The sequence below is a fragment of the Terrapene carolina genome, unplaced genomic scaffold (genome assembly GCF_002925995.2).
Source record: "Terrapene carolina triunguis isolate 2854851 unplaced genomic scaffold, T_m_triunguis-2.0 Scaffold96, whole genome shotgun sequence".
In the NCBI taxonomy this organism is placed as follows: Eukaryota; Metazoa; Chordata; order Testudines; family Emydidae; genus Terrapene; species Terrapene triunguis.
Genome location: NW_020664447.1, coordinates 53,081,170 through 53,097,207, shown reverse-complemented (window position 1 = coordinate 53,097,207; position 16,038 = coordinate 53,081,170). Strand labels below are relative to the sequence as shown.

The 16,038-nt window shown below is 39.4% G+C and overlaps 1 protein-coding gene across 1 annotated transcript in view; it reads right to left on the bottom strand.

Moving 5' to 3' along the window:
- The window catches only part of SCFD1 (sec1 family domain containing 1), a 148,590-nt gene that overhangs the window by 113,074 nt on the left and 19,478 nt on the right, over positions 1 to 16,038 (bottom strand). The window contains exon 10 of the mRNA XM_024196058.3: positions 12,864 to 12,963. Coding sequence (XP_024051826.2) covers positions 12,864 to 12,963 — 100 coding nt within the window. The remainder of the gene's footprint in view (positions 1 to 12,863; positions 12,964 to 16,038) is intronic.

Genomic DNA, 16,038 nt, shown 5'->3' with positions numbered 1-16,038 from the left:
TAATAGAAATAGAATTTCAAGTGAGTGCATGCATATTTGTCCTGTCCTAACTCACATTCAAGAGCACACACACACAGATTTTGTAAGCAGACATGATAACCTACTTTGCTTTCTGTATGTAAACTGGATTATTTACCAGGAACTGGAGTTGTCTGACTTAAAATGATTCTATAAATTCACTCTAGAAGGTGCACAGGTTTTCATATGGGATTTGTAGAGGCAATTCAGTAATTTAGAACATATTTGTACAGGGCTGCCATAGGTTTCCTCAGTGTTGTAGAGAAATGTTGTAGTCTAACGATGATGACCCAATTACACCAAAATTGTGGATGCAGTACTGTGAGACCAAGTTTTTCCCTGCTGCAAAAAAACCCACAAGATGGACCTGGTCGGGATCACCGGGAGGAAAATTCTAAGGTTATATTCAGTATTTTCAACAGATGATTCTGTTTGAAGAATCTGTGTGGAAACAGGCGAGATTCTGACCCCAGAAACTACAGATCTCATTCAGAGGACATGGTTGGCAGGCTGTTTCCAAAAAGCCTCTTGCAACTTTCTCCCCATACTTTGCCAGTATGGCATCTCTGCATTGACTATAACGGTTGAATGGATTCCCCCTGGTTTACAAGGTGGAAGTAAAAAATGTGGGTAAGCAAACGAGCCCCACTCACTCTCTACAAATAGATCTCCAACCCTGAACAACGCCCATCTGGAGACAGGACCGCAGTGGCGGCACTTCCCCACTCCACTCACCATTTATGGTGAATCCCTTCCTTACAGAGATTTGAGATTAATTAATTCATGCTGAAGGATTAATTCGTTCCTCCTAATTATCCCCTCTTCCCCCATTTTGAATGACTGGGGAGGGGAAATAATTCTCTTTTAGAGAAGATTTTAAATTCTACAGATGTCCTCTGCTCAGCCATCACAATTTTAGGGTAAAACGGATCACCTCTGGGCTTCATAAGATAAAGCAAACACCTTCTTTAAAAATATGAAAGGGACCTGTAGGGTTGCCAGGTGTCCGGTTCGACCGGAACGCCAGGTTGAAAAGGGACCCTCGCGGCTCTGGTCAGCACCACTGACTGGGCTGTTAAAAGTCCGGTCCGCTGTGCAGCGGGGCTAAGGCAGGCTCCCTGCCTGCCGTGGCTCTGCACGGCTCCCGGAAGCAGCAACATGTCCCCCCTCCAGCTCTTACGCCTAGGGCAGCCAGGGGGCTCTGTGTGCCAATGGGAGCTGTGGGGGTGGTGCCTGCGGATGGAGCAGTGTGCAGAGCTGCCTGGCCGCGCCTTCATGTAGGAGCAGAAGGGGGGCCATGCCGCTGCTTCTGGGAGTTGCTTGAGGTAAGCGCCGCTCAGAGCTGCACACCTGCCCCCCTCCTGTACCCCAACCCCCTGCCCCAGCCCTGATCTCCCTCCCGCACTCTGAACCCCTCGGCCCCAGCCTGGAGCACCCTCCTACACCCCAAATCCCTCATCCCCAACCCCACACCAGAGCCCGCTCCCCCAGCTGGAGCCCTTACACTCCTCCACACCCCAACCCCCTGCCCCAGCCCTGATCTCCCTCCCGCACTCCGAACCCCTCGGCCCCAGCCCGGAGCCCCCTCCCACACTCCAACCCCCTGCCTCAGCCGGGAGCCCCCTCCCATACTTCGAGCCCCTTGGCTCCACCCCCCGAGCCCGGAGCACCCTCCTCCACCCCAAACCTCTCATTCCTGGCTCCACCCCAGAGCCCGCACCCCCTCCTATACCCCAACCCACTACCCGGTGAAAATGAGTGAATGAGTGAGAGTGGGGATAGCGAGCAACAGAGGGAGGAGTGGGATGGAGTGAGCGGGGTTGGGGCCTCAGAGAAGGGGCAGGGCACAGGTGTTTGTGCGAGTAGAAAGTTGGCAACCCTAGGGGCTAGTAGAATTAGAACTGCATTTTTTGTCTTACAATATATAAAAATAAGATTATTGAAGTTAGATGTTTAAAAGATAAACAGGAAAAAAATGCTCAAGGTGTTCACATTTTGAGAGGGTTCCGTTATGCTATAAGACTTTCCTCAGGTACAAAAAAAATCCAAACTTGCATTTCTAATACACTCATTATCATGGAACCTAGGCACTAAAGAATGACCACATCAACCATTTCCTCAAACAACAACTGATTCTCCAGTCATTTTAGGATTCACTTCAACATTACACACAATTTTCCCCTAAAACTCTCCATCAGCATATTTCAGTCTGCCTTATGGTGCTGGGATCTATTCCTCTCTCTCCTTGATCATCTATCACTGATGACCTCTTTGACTCTGGGATAAATTGAAAATAGAAAGTTAAACAATTTTTGAGAAATTGCCACAAACTTCAAAGAGTAGAATTTTAAAAAGCTGTTTAAAATATTCCTGTTGTATAAGTAGGCATGAGGAAAAAACACTAAAGAGAAGTTGAGGGAGATTATCAGTGTTAGAACTAAAAAATTAGCCTATATAAAATTTTTGGAATGTCATTTGGGATTCTAGTGGCTAGTCATATTTTATACAAACATACCACTTCACTGTAAAGAAAATCTAAATTAAGTTTAGAAAATTAGGATTCAGGCTTTCAAAAGTTTACACATACTTGTGTGTGCTGTGACAAAGCACACTATGCACATGCCTACAGGCCTGACAGCATATACACTGGAGTTAGAATGTGCAAGGCAAACAGGAATACTTTGAAAATGTAGCCCTAAATGGCCTTAAAAATACTTTTCAGAACTGTTCTGACATAATTGATTATGCTGGTGCACAAATGAGGCTTTGGCATGCCACGCCACTTCAAGTTGCCTGTACGTTCATGTCATATTAAAAAACTAAACAATCATATTAATTAAAGTTCATTCTAAAAACAACCACCTATGTTTACCAAACTGAAAAGAACAAAATAGGAAAAACATTTTAAAGCTTCTAATGGGATATAAGAAACAACGAAGAGTAAAAACTAAAATTAGTGTCCTTTAAATAGAGCAACAGAGGAATAATGCTGAATACCCCCAAAATAATGCAGTGATAGGTTATAAGTGATGCTTATAAAATAGTCCTAAAGGCTGAGTAGAGAAACTAAGATCAAAATAAAGGACCAGATTTTAGTAACTCTCTGTGAGAGCCGTATTAATTTCAATGGCATTATTTTAAATAAGATACTAAATATCCGTAAATCTGGCCCTAGGTTTTTTGTTTTTTAAACTTTTTCAAAATACTTGATGATTCTGGAACAGTGCAGGAATTGCAAACTTCACCCAAAAAGTGCTAGAAATGGTTTTAATACAAGTCACATCTCTAAATCCTTTCATATTGGGACTTGGATTTTTCCTGGCTTAAAGGTGACTGCAGGCAATGGTGCCCTAAACCACAGGCCCCATGGAGTTGAAGTTGGCAAGACATCAGATGTAAACAAATTACATGAAAAACTGCTACAAGAAATGGGAAATGATAAAGACACTTTCACATACATTTTCATAAAGGTTACTCCATTCAGGAAGGATACAAAGAGATTATCTTAATGACATCGTGTACAAGATATTTGGAAACTAAATACTAGAAAATCTGATGATTTTTGCTGGAGAGGGAAACATTCAGAAGCTACATTGAAAGATCACACGGGGCCAGGGAGGATGGACAGATCTACACCCTGAAAAAATGCAGTGTAGCTAAGGATAACCAGCCTCATGAAAAAAATGGTCATGCCTGATTATAATTTTGGATATATTTGTAGATACTATTGCCAAGTGGTGGTAATGTAATTTAATTAACATAATATGCATAACGTAATTAGGTTTTCAAAAGTAACTGACAAAGTTTCATAATAGAAGTGAACAGCCAAAGTGTGAAGAGTCATGAACCAGGGAAACAGTTGACAGAAAATTAAGGGAGAATGGAAGTTTCTTAAAAGATGGAAAGAAAGATAGTGAGGAGTCACAAGGATCAGTTTTTGTAATCAAGTTTATATGATTTAATAACAAATTATGTTATATGCAACCTTACTACACTCCCTATACTCCAAGCTTAAACAATGGACTAACCCGGGATGTTCAACAAATAACAATGAGAAACTTACCAGATGCAGGCCTTAAGTGGTAAACTAAAATTCACTATAGAACTAATAGCCTTTGAACTTATAAGCAAAATAAGAAATGAGTAGTTCTCAATATGGAAGACTTGAATTCATATTATGGAGCCACAATTTTCATAAGCACGTTTGCGTCTCATTCTAGAGAAAGCCAAGTTTTCCACCTCTCTTCCTTCCCTAAACATACATACTTTCCACAAAAAACAAGAAACTTTCTGTCTCCAATTTCTCGGTATGGTCGTCTATCAGAAATATTTTTTTTATTGTTTAAAAGAAATTTGAGATACTAGCGTTAACTTTTAGCAGTTAAATACCTTTGTAGAGGTATTTTAACTTTGTCTTGCTGTTTTGTCCCCAATGAGAACTAATGCCTTTGAATACTTTGTGGAAAGTTAAGTGATTAATTTTGGAGTGATTCACTATGAATATCTGAAGCCTTGAAAATACAGCTGGGCAAGCAATTTTCAATTTGTTGGCAATTCTCAAAAAAATAAAAAATGAGTTCACTGTGACAGTTCTTGGGGTACCCAGGTCTGTAAGTCACCTTGTTATCCCCTGCTTCCAGTAAGAGGGAGTCTTTCTTGTGGTAGCTGCGTGTCAGCTCCTTAACACAACTAGCCTTTTAGCCACTCCAGCACTCCCCTCTAGGCTATGCCAGTTCTAACTTTGCCTTGCATATTAACAACAGGTGCATTCCAATCCCTGAGTCCCTTTGAATCATTCCCCTGTGATATCCAGCCCCTGACATTGGCTACTCTAAGAAATCCCAGATTCACTGCCCCCAATCACAGATCCATTGCAGTGTGTCCCAGTTTATCAGTTTTACTTTAAATCACCAGTCCTGTAAACCACACAGTGCTTGTGAGCACTTATGATAAAACAAAAGGTGATTTATTTAAGAATAAAGATTTAACTAGAAATGAGACAGTGTCAGAAGTGTGTTGTTACAATACAATACAAAATCATAAAATAAAAACCTGGATCTACATTTATCAATAATTATCTTTCCTTTCTAATATTGTAGAATTCCCACCCAAAAGCTCAGTTTATTGAAGAGCTGGATGGTTTCTTAGTAACCAGCATCCGAAACCTCAATGAAAGCACCCTTACTCCCCAAGGGAATGAATGGATCTAGAGTGTCTTTCCCTACACTCTGTTATATTAAAACAGGCTTTTGCTTCTATTCACAGCCATGGTGAAGCTCGCTCTGTTGTAATGTTCCTATTTCAATTCTAATGTGTTTCAATTGTTTGATGGTTTCTCTGGTGGTTTTTCATTGATAATTTTGGGAGAGGGCAAGGCTGGTCAATTGAGCCCTGCACTAACTGACTGGCTGATTAGGGAGGAGTGACAACTCGCTCTTGCTTGCATGGTCCTTCCCCGAGGCCCATTACTTCTTGGTGATTAACTCTAAAGTTTGTACTCTAAGGCCTGGTATACACTAGGAAATTAGATCTGTATAACTACATCACTCAGAAGTGGGAAAAATTCACTCTCCTGAACACTGCAGTTAAACCAACCTAACCCCTGATGTAGGCAGTGCTAAGTCAACAGGACCTAGTTATGGCATCTTGGGAGGTGAATTACCTACAGCAATGGGAGAAGTCCTCCTGTTGGCCTAGGTAATATCTTCACTGAAGTGCTGCAGCGGCACACCCGCACCACTGCAGCGTTTTAAGTGTAGACAAGCCCTTAATCCATAAAGCACACTTTCAGTATAAACATATTATTCCTTAAATATTACCCTTACATACATCTTGCAAGGAGTATGAGTTTTGACAAATTACAAGCTTTCTGTAGCACCTCATGATATCCCTTATGGATAAAAATCCTGCAAGATATGTGTTTGGTGAAATGAGTTTGACAGGTCCGAGATGAGAGGAGTTTACAAAAAATGGGACCCTTTGTCAAGGGGTCTGTGTGTCACATTCACCCCTAACAAATAGAAAATTCCAAAATATTTCAGTGAATCAAAAGTGAACAAAAATCATTTGGGGTTGATCAAAACCTTTTGTTTGACCTAAAACAAAATGTTTCATTTGCGTGCACTTTTTAAAATAAATTCAGAGGAAATGAAGGGCAGCACCACATCTCTTACAACCTTTAACACGGGGGAGTTTGGGCATTCACGTGGGTTCAATTTTCCTCTCTGCCTCATGTGGAGAAGGGATTTGAACTTGGGTTTCCCACACTGCAGGATAGTGCCCTAATCACTGGGCTATGGGGTAGTTTGGTGCAGGTGTTTCAATCTCTCCTGTTGAAGTTATTCCACTGTATCTAAATAATTAAATAGTCATTAGAGCAGGGCCATGAACTTGAGCCTCCCACCTGCTCTGACGACTAGGCTATAAGGCAGTCTGGGTTGGGTGTATCAGTCTTTCATGGTGAAGCTGTTCTACTTAGTATAAAATACTTGAATAGACATTGGGCCACAGAGAATGACTCTGTAGCCTGGATTGTTAAGAGAAGACTAGTGACCTTTTGGAAGAGTAGCATCAATTATACTGAAAAAGGTAACTCTCACGAACAGGGAGAATTAATCTTTGTGTTTTGGCATTTTATTTTGCATGGGGGGAAAAAAACAGCATTTGAAGAGAAAAAGCAGCACTGCTCTATCTCCAACACCAGAGCAAATCTCTCTTTCCCCCATCCTGCTTCATCTTCTCAGTCTCTGCATTACCTTCCCACTCCATTTTTTTAATGCCACATTTGCTACCTCTTTGAGTCCCTTATTTTTTCAATCTTTCTCCTGTCACTTATTTTTGTGCCTCTTAGGAATAGAGGTCTTGAAGTAATTCTAAGCAGTTTGCCTCTGCAAGTTTTTCACATACTTGTTGCAAGAAGAAACTGACATGTAGCTGAACTGCAACGGAAAACAACAATTTTAAGTCATTCTGTCTTTACAGCAGGCATGAGACTAGTTTGCAGAGGAAAACTGACTAGAGTTAGCTTCCTTTTGCATTAACTATTTTATATATGGAGCAACAGAGAAAAAACAAAGAAATCCCTGAACCTTTTTCTGGAACTCCACTTTTCCTGGTGGTCCTTCTGGAACAGACCAATCTATTTTATTAGCAAATTTCCCTACTTATGACTTTCTAGGTGACATTTACAAAGATAAATATATCCTCTGGGTTGTTCAAGAACAATCAAATCCTTGCTTTGAGCCAAAAAACAAAACAAAAACAAAACACAAAACCACCAATCTCTTATCCAGACTTTCCAAGAAATGAGTTAAAAATTTTTTAAACAAGAACTGAAATAATTGAAACTTGGCATTAATCATTCACTAGCCTATATTCTCTAATCACCACACATATACTGGAACAAAGGAATAATTTTTTTCTGGGTTACCATCTTATTTTACTTTTGTTTTATGTAAATAGTAATTTTTATACTTGTTTCTTCAATATACGATGTTATAAATAGACTGCAGTCTACATGGAAGATGTTATTTCTAATTTTCTCTTAAGAATACCTTATGTGGTATTGGTTTTTTTTAAATAGACATTTTCCATTGTTATAGGGACCAGACTGATTGAACTAAAACATCTTCATATTTTTTGTATATTTTTATATGTTACATTATACATTTACAGAAATTATACTATATAACTAGATATTCCTTTAGAAATTAATGTAAAATTAAGGAAAGCTGTGAAAAATTAATTTAGGAAAACAATGTGTCCTGGGTTTATTGATCAGATTTTGTAACTAGTTACTAGATTTATTTTCCTCATAAGATGGAAATACAAATAAGGCAGAAGTATACAGTAAATATAATGAAGGAGTTTTGAAGTAGTTGAAAACACCCTGAAAAACTATTTACATCTAATTTCACCTCATCTGGCCTCGGTATCCATAATCCTTTGAAAAGTTTCCTTCCAATTTCTTTTTTTATATACAATTCATTCTTACAGCGCATTTTTATGGCTCATTTTCTTATCCTTTTATTCAGTATGGTCCCATTCCTGCAACAAATGCCATCTGAATAGACCCCTATGCATACATACATTGCATACCTGTCTGCATGACTGGGATAATAGTGAGTAGAAAGTTAAGAAAACAGTCATTAAAATGGATGTGTCAAGTTTAATTCTTCTATTCCGTATTTTTTGACACACTGCATTTTATGTGGAAGACCAAGATATCAAGATATATCTATTTGTGTCCCAGTACTGTTCCTTTAAAAAACAAACATGCATCAAGGGCGCGAACTGAAGCACACAAAAGTCAAGAAATGATAATATCAAAGTTGTCTGTTCAACCTTAACTGAGCCTGTGTTTACACTGTACAATAACGTTTTTAGTTTATTTTTTTAATGCAGGATCCCTGCCTCATTCATTGCCCACATGACACAGTAAATGAGACAGTTGTCCTTAGCACCTGTTTCACCCATTGCCAGGGCCATAGAACGAATGAGTCAGAGATTCTGGAAGAGGGAAAAATGGTCCTGTTAAAGCACAGACCTGGGACACAGTAGATCTGAGTTTTATTCCTGCCTGGACTTTCTGTCTGACTTGACAAAATCAAAATCTGTGTGTCAATTCTTCCTCTGTAAAATGGAGGTAATACTTCCCCTGCTTCACAGCAGGATGCGACGACAACAAGTTGATTAATGTTTGTGAGGTGCTCCAAAACTACAGTGATGGGAGTCCTAGAAGTACCCACATCGACAGAAGACTGAACAAGCAACTTTTACTTCAACCTATCCTGACCTGAGCACTTAACTTTATAACTAACATTTTTAATGGAGGTTTTTGTATATATTGTACATACAGTACATGGCATAAGATGATATCTTTAATCTTCCACAACAACGCAACTAAGATATTATATATTAAGATCTAACCTGAACATGTATCAAGATAACTGAGTCACTTAAACACAGCTAGAATTCCAGACTGGCATCATCCCAGTATAAATACACAAAGGAAAAAGACTTAAAAAATATCGTATGCTCCTATCTACTACCGACACAATCAGAGCAGAGTAATTGCTGGCCTATCACATTGGCTTTGTCACTCCTATATGTTCTCATTGTCTTCCTCATACATCCATATCTACCTACTAATACTGAACCTAGCGGTAATCTAAACAAAAAGAACTCTCTACAATGGTTGTAGCTGCTTCCATCATTTCACACTGACTCAGACATACAGTCTAGGCTTCAGAGTGATGTTTGGGTACACTGTGTGTTCTTGTTGTGTGTGGATTTGTGAGCATGGCTAATGAAGTGTGTGGGCTGTAGTGAGGGGCTGTGTCTTTGGGCTTATTGTTCTCCCTCAGAGTAGCAGGGTTGAGAGGCGGCCTAGCTATTCCACGTTCCCTTTACTTACTGGATTTTGTGATTGTGAGAAAGACAAGATCAAACACTCTTCCAAATACCTGCATCAATGGGAAGACAAGATAGATAACATAGGCCTCCAGAAACTCTTCTGTCAGGAGAGTGGGCAAGGTGATCAGAGAACCTCTCCCCTTAAACACCTGTTGATTTTGGGGAGTGGGGAAGGACAGCAGTTGATGGGCACAACACAGAAAAAGATACAGCTGCCCAGAAGGGGTGGGGGTGGTCTGGGAGAACTTTAGCCAAACTCTGATCCCTCTGGCTGCAGGTATGCCTCTCCAGTTTTTTCAAAAGAAGAGGCTATGTATGCCCTCTCCCTCTCTCTATCAAAGGTGTGTTAGGTTGCCCCTTCTTGCGGCCATTAAGAATATATTTTAGATGCTACAACACTGCGTGAGGCTTGTTCCTGTTTTAGGAGTAAGGCACTCTAAAGCTCCCCAAACCTCCACTAAAAATATTTTTTTAGTTACTCATATTTGAGAATTACTGGCCTTCACTAGTTTTTCTGAAGAACTGAGGGTCAGAGAAAGTACAAAAGTCTTTCTTATCCATAGTTCATGTATTTTATTTGGCTGTTATCACATCAGAGAACAGCAGCATATGTTGAAGTCCCAGATTGCTAGCACCAAGAACAAGCATTAAGGTGATCAGAACAGATAAACATTGTTTGGCCACAAGCATGACAGCCATTTCATTTTGGCACCTCCTCCGCAGCAATTTGCAGGCTGCACATCTAAACCAAACTTTGATAAGCACCTGTATTCTATTGTGTTGGTTCTCAAGCTGCAGTCTGTCCCCCAATCTCTTGGAGAGGCTCTCTTAGTAATAGGAAGCATGAAAATTTAGAATCAGATGTTGGAAGTGAAGAGGCTTTGTGAGAGGATGTGTTTCTTATAAAGTATCTACAAATGTGAGAACCACAGCTCCAGTTAACATGTCATATCAACCTGTGAGTGGGCACAAATGTCCTAACATATGGACCTGAGTGTAAACTGTCAAGCCCATTCTCGTGTATCAACTTCGGTTGGGAAGGACAATATTAATGGTCAAGAATATTGACAAAGTAGTCCATGAAGTAACATTCCACTCCTGTGGGTAATGGGAAATGTTATAGATCATTCAGATCAAAATTTAAAAAAAATCAAATAGCTTCCACACCAAAGCAAGCATATGAAACTAGTGGCTCTTCACCTTCTTGTAAGGCCTTTGCTTAAGGTTTCCAAAAAAACCAGATTTTGGTGGACAGCTTCATATGAGTGAATAAATTAAAGGAAAAAAGGGGGAGAGAAAGATTACTTCATTAGCAGAAAATTCACATACCATTTCTGTTCAATGGGTCCCTCTCCGATTACTTTAGCAGCTTAGCAATTATTATAAAGCTTCCCACTCAGTTTAACATGACACCTAGGTTGTTCACTCAATCAGAACCCTGTTCCTACAGCCAAGTCAGCCTGATATTATATATTTTAAACACACATTAATTCCCCTCCCCCCCCCATTGGAATAGATTTTGATCAGAATAGGACTCTTCAGATGAGTTTGTTTATTTGTAGCAACAGTATCATTATTACTTAAACAGGCAAAGCACAGAGATTTGTGGTTACGCTGGCCTTTAGATCACCATCCCACAGATTCCCTAGGCTCCTGTAGTTGAGAGCCAAATGAAAACTGATTTACGTGAAAGTACAATTTATGTAATCATCACCTTGGTAACTATTTTCCTGTTACAATTTAGAGCTCTGTCAACAAAGTCATTCAAGCCATTTCATAAAATGTTGTGCTCATTCTGTGAAGAGTCTGGCATGATTTTTTTTCAACTGGATAGTGAGCCTGGTTTTGAAATTTACCTTTTCCCCTTGATACGAAACTAGAGATCACTCATGGTTCCAAGGGATGTAGGCTCATGATACAAACTTTGCTAACAGGTTGAACTAGACATTTTAAGAACAAAACATGCACATTCAAAAAAATATTGACGTTTATAAACAATCCTTCAGTCTCAAAAAGGCAGTGACTTTCCATCAGCTGAAAAGTGTAAATGCAACATACACACCACATGCACAATTTGCCGTGCACAGTAGAATTCTATAAAACCCCACAAGATTTTCAGAGACTAAAAAAATTTCACCTCAGTGATGCAACAATTTTCGGACAACTCTATGTGCCAGTACATAACTCATAGTAACCGGGCATGTAGGCATGTATATTGCAATTTTAGCATGAACTACAGACTGTGGATGTATATCACAACCTCAGCAACAAATACAAAACACTAACTCAGAGAAGTTACATTAAATAGGTCACGTGAAATTCATTTTAATATATGTTAAAGTGAACTAATATCCCTCCTGCTTTTTTCTATGCAGTTAAATAATTTTATTAGCATATTTTTTAGATTAGGTTTTTGTAGTTATGTATTTTATATGAATAAATTTCTCAGTTAAGTAACAAGATTTCCTTCCATTAAAATAAATTTCCAATATAACATGCAGCTGAATTAGGTTGCATATCATTTTCTCCATTAACAATGGCGCTCTAAGACATATTAGGTCAGCCAGAAGTTTATATACTACGTACAAAAAAAAAAAAAAAAAAAAAAAAAAAAAGCCTTTCATTGCAAGTTGTTTTATAAAATCAGCTCTGGAAAATGTATATGTTCTAAGCTCCATGCGACTTCCAAAACAAAATAAATATTTATGAAAGTTCTCCCAGCAAGTTCATTTACAGGTTGGTATTTCTCTATATAGAACATCTACACCATCTTGTGGAGAAGAATGGTAAAGTAAGAAATCTCCAAAAACCTCAAACTGATACTAAGGGCTGTTTTAAAACTTATTAAAACAATACAAAATATTTACATTTCAGAATAGATAAAATTAAACTATTATAATCTGTACATTTCATAAAACATCAAAAAAATCAAGCTAACAGCAACCTCCTATCATGGCAATTTAGTGTCATAAGCATTTGTCTTTGTAGATGGGGAACGAGAGAACACAAGATTTGTATAGGATAGCTGCAGAACAAGTCTCAAGTCTTATCTTAGAAAATGACAAAAATGAATATCAGTGACAAAACTTAGATCTGATTTAAGATAAATTTTTGCATTAAGAGAAATAAAACTAACACAAAAAGTATAAGATAAACTTCTGAAAAACAGCCCTGCATAACTGAATTACCAGTATCTTAATAACTACAGCAACATTTTAAACAGTAAATGTTTTAAAAAGGTACTGCAATGTCAAAACTCCCAACCTTTCACAATAAACCTTCTAGATTTGTTTTAGATGAAAAAGCTTCCAAATAAATTCAATATATAAAATAAGATTTTGATTAAGGGGACTGACACGGTTACTAAATTTAAGAGTAAACTGAGAATGCAACTGTACTTTCAATAGTAAAAATGAAGTTTATTCTCTTACCAGTACATCATGCACTAATGCCTGGTATGTCCAAGTATGGTGTAGAGGAGTTGCTAAATCTATGTTTCTGTCAACAAGGACTAACAAAGGCCTTTGGAAGCTGTAAATAAAAGACATTTTGTCACTAACTCTTTATACATATTTGGAAGAGTCTCTCAGTCTCTTCAGAAATATCAGAGATATTCTTCTGAGTTTTTCTGTACTGCCAGTCTCTTTAAAATCAGTGATACTCAGACCTCAGTGGTTCAGGAGCCAAATTAGCTATCAATAATACCCAAAAGAGCAACAGAATTGTGAATTCATTGTTTCATTTATTATGGTACTATATATTCATATTTAAACAATAGTAAAAGCATCCTGACTGGTTAATACTTTAGACTGGTTAATAATGAAATCACACAGTGTTTTAATATCACGTGCTGCAGGAGACACATTAAAGAGCCACTTGCGACTCGGGAGCCTGAGTCTGAATATCACTGCTTTAAATATTATTCTGCAAATTGTATGTACTACCATGCTGAATTTACAACTTTAGGGAGTTAGGCTTAGGACATAATTAACCGACAGAATTCACAAAGATAAGATTGAGACCAAGAAATCAATATTAAAAAAAAAAAAAAAAAAGACATAAAGTTACATTAATATTCTCATCATCCATATAAAAGCCCAAAGACATATAAACCTTCATATTTCAGGGCAAAAGCCAAATCCTAATTGGCAGGTTTTAGAAAGAAGCTTCCTGTATAGGCAGATTATTCCATAAATTTTCTGTTGCAGAGTTTGTTTCACCTTCCTCTGAAGCATGTTGGGGCTGGCCACTGCCAAAAATGGGAAACTGATTAGATAGACCATGGGTCTGATGTGATAAGGCAACTCTCATGCTCTGTAATAACTAAAGAGCTACCACACACAATTGTTAAATCCAAGTCAAATAACCAGCACTGACCAGCCTTCTTAGTTAATCACTTAACTAAGTTACACAGATTGATGACTGATTATTGAATAGAGACTGTATTGGTATTGATGGGTGACAATCACCTTCTAGCAACAGACAATAATAAAATATTCAGGATGATTACATTAGATCTGTCAGCAGCTTTTGAAACTATTGACTTGTCCGCAGAAAGTGGTGAGGTGGATGGATGAAATAGCTTGAGTAGCTTTGGTTCATCTGAAAAAGATTCTAGTAGTAGTATCGGATCACTGCTTGTGCCCCACACCCCAAAAGGAACCTCACATCTGCAGTCTCTCTCTCAGGGGTCCAGCACACCACCTCTCCTGTTTGATTTGTATGTGAAGCCACAAAGAGCTTATGGCTTGCATTGTCATTAACATGCTGATACTCAGCTCCTCTGTGAGTAAAATTTTCAAAAGTGCCTAAGTAGATTAGGAGCCTAAATCTCACTGAAAATCAGTGAGATTTAAACTCCTAAAAGGGCATTTCTTCCTACTTCTGAAAAGGGGACTTCAGCACTTTTTGAAAGTTTTATCCCATCTCCTTTTCACTGAACCCAAATACTATTGTTTCATTACTCTCCAAGTGTCTAAAGACTAAGCTACAAACTCTGCCACGTCACTGTTTACCCTTTTCCCATCTCATTTATGAATATTTCCCCCACGTTAAAATGAACGGCCAGATCCTGCACAAATGTGTGTGCTGTATAAGCCAGTGCTTAGTGGATTTGCAAGCCACATACAAGTGAACAGGCTTCTGCAAGGGCATAGCTTATATCACAATGTGCTCCAGCTTATCCCCTACATATCATGTCATTGTTTCCCAGCACATAAAAAGTTACAGTGTGTGTATTGTGACTAGATTAACAGATCAGTAATTCACATGCTTGTCAACAATGTAAGTGGTGTGACAACCATCATCAAACAAAAGCAGTTAATACAACTGCTTTATTAGGGACAGGAGAATGAGGAGCCAGCGCCGACAGGTCGAAGTAGACCAGTGGACCCAGAGCAGTGTGCCACTACAAGCAATAAGAGTACCTAATTGAAAGTTTTAGCCCACAAAGGCTTATGCCCAAATAAATTTATTAGTCTCTAAGGTGCCACAAGGACTCCTCATTATTTTTGCTGATACAGACTAACACAGCTACCACTCTGAAAACTGAAAGACAGTTATTGTTCTGTTAGTAAGAGGTGTCTTATGTCCGTGAAAGGCAATGCAAGATGCTGTCTCACCAGGCCAATGATACATACAGTATCAGGGCACCAAACAGAAGCAGCCTCACCACAGAGTCCCAGGTCATAGGGATAAACAGACATGGAAAGTGGTCATCCACACAGTCCCACAGGGGTCGATCAACAGTAGTGGAAGAGAACAGTAGTTGCCAAATCCCCTCATCCCTGCCTCCAAAGAACGTAAATTCAAGTTGTTGGTAATGATCTTTAAAGCCTTTAATAATCCTGGACTGGGTATTAGAGAGACCGTTTCGCTCCATATCTGCCTTGTGGCAATTAGGATCAGCTGGGAAGAACTTGCTGTTGGTCTGTGAGGCTGAAATAACCAAGACCAATGGCAGAACTCTCTGGGAGAATTAGTCTGCCTTTTTTATTACTGACTAAATAAAAGTAAGGTTATGAATATTTCTGAAAGCAACATGCCACTCATTCTCATTCTGTAAGTTGATATACAGTAACTCCTCACTTAACGTTGTAGTTACGTTCCTGAAAAATGTGACTAAGTGAAATGATGTTAAGCGAATCCAATTTCCCCATAAGAATGAATGTAAATGGTGGGGCTAGGTTACATGGAAATTTTTTTTTGCCATACAGTACAGTACTATAGTTGGGAGGTGCCCCGCTTACCCACACAGGCACAGCCCACTGGCACTGGAGACAATGAGGGAGACAAGGAGGCTGAAGGTGCTGTAGGCTAGGAGAAACATGTTGCACACAGGGCCGGGTCCAGGCACCAGCCGAGCAAGCTCGTGCTTGGGGCGGCAGATCCCAAAGGGCGGCATTCCATCTAATCCTTTTTTTTTTTTTTTTTGGGGGGGGGGGGCGCTTTACCGCTTTGGCCACCCCTGCAGGTTTTTTCTTTTTGGTTTGCTGCTCCCGCTGGCGGAGGAGGGGAGCGCCCTCCATCAAGCCCGGCAGGGCAGCCCGCGTCCTTCCCTGCCTGCCGACGGGAGTAGCGCGGAGCCCTCCTGGCAGGCGGTGCAGC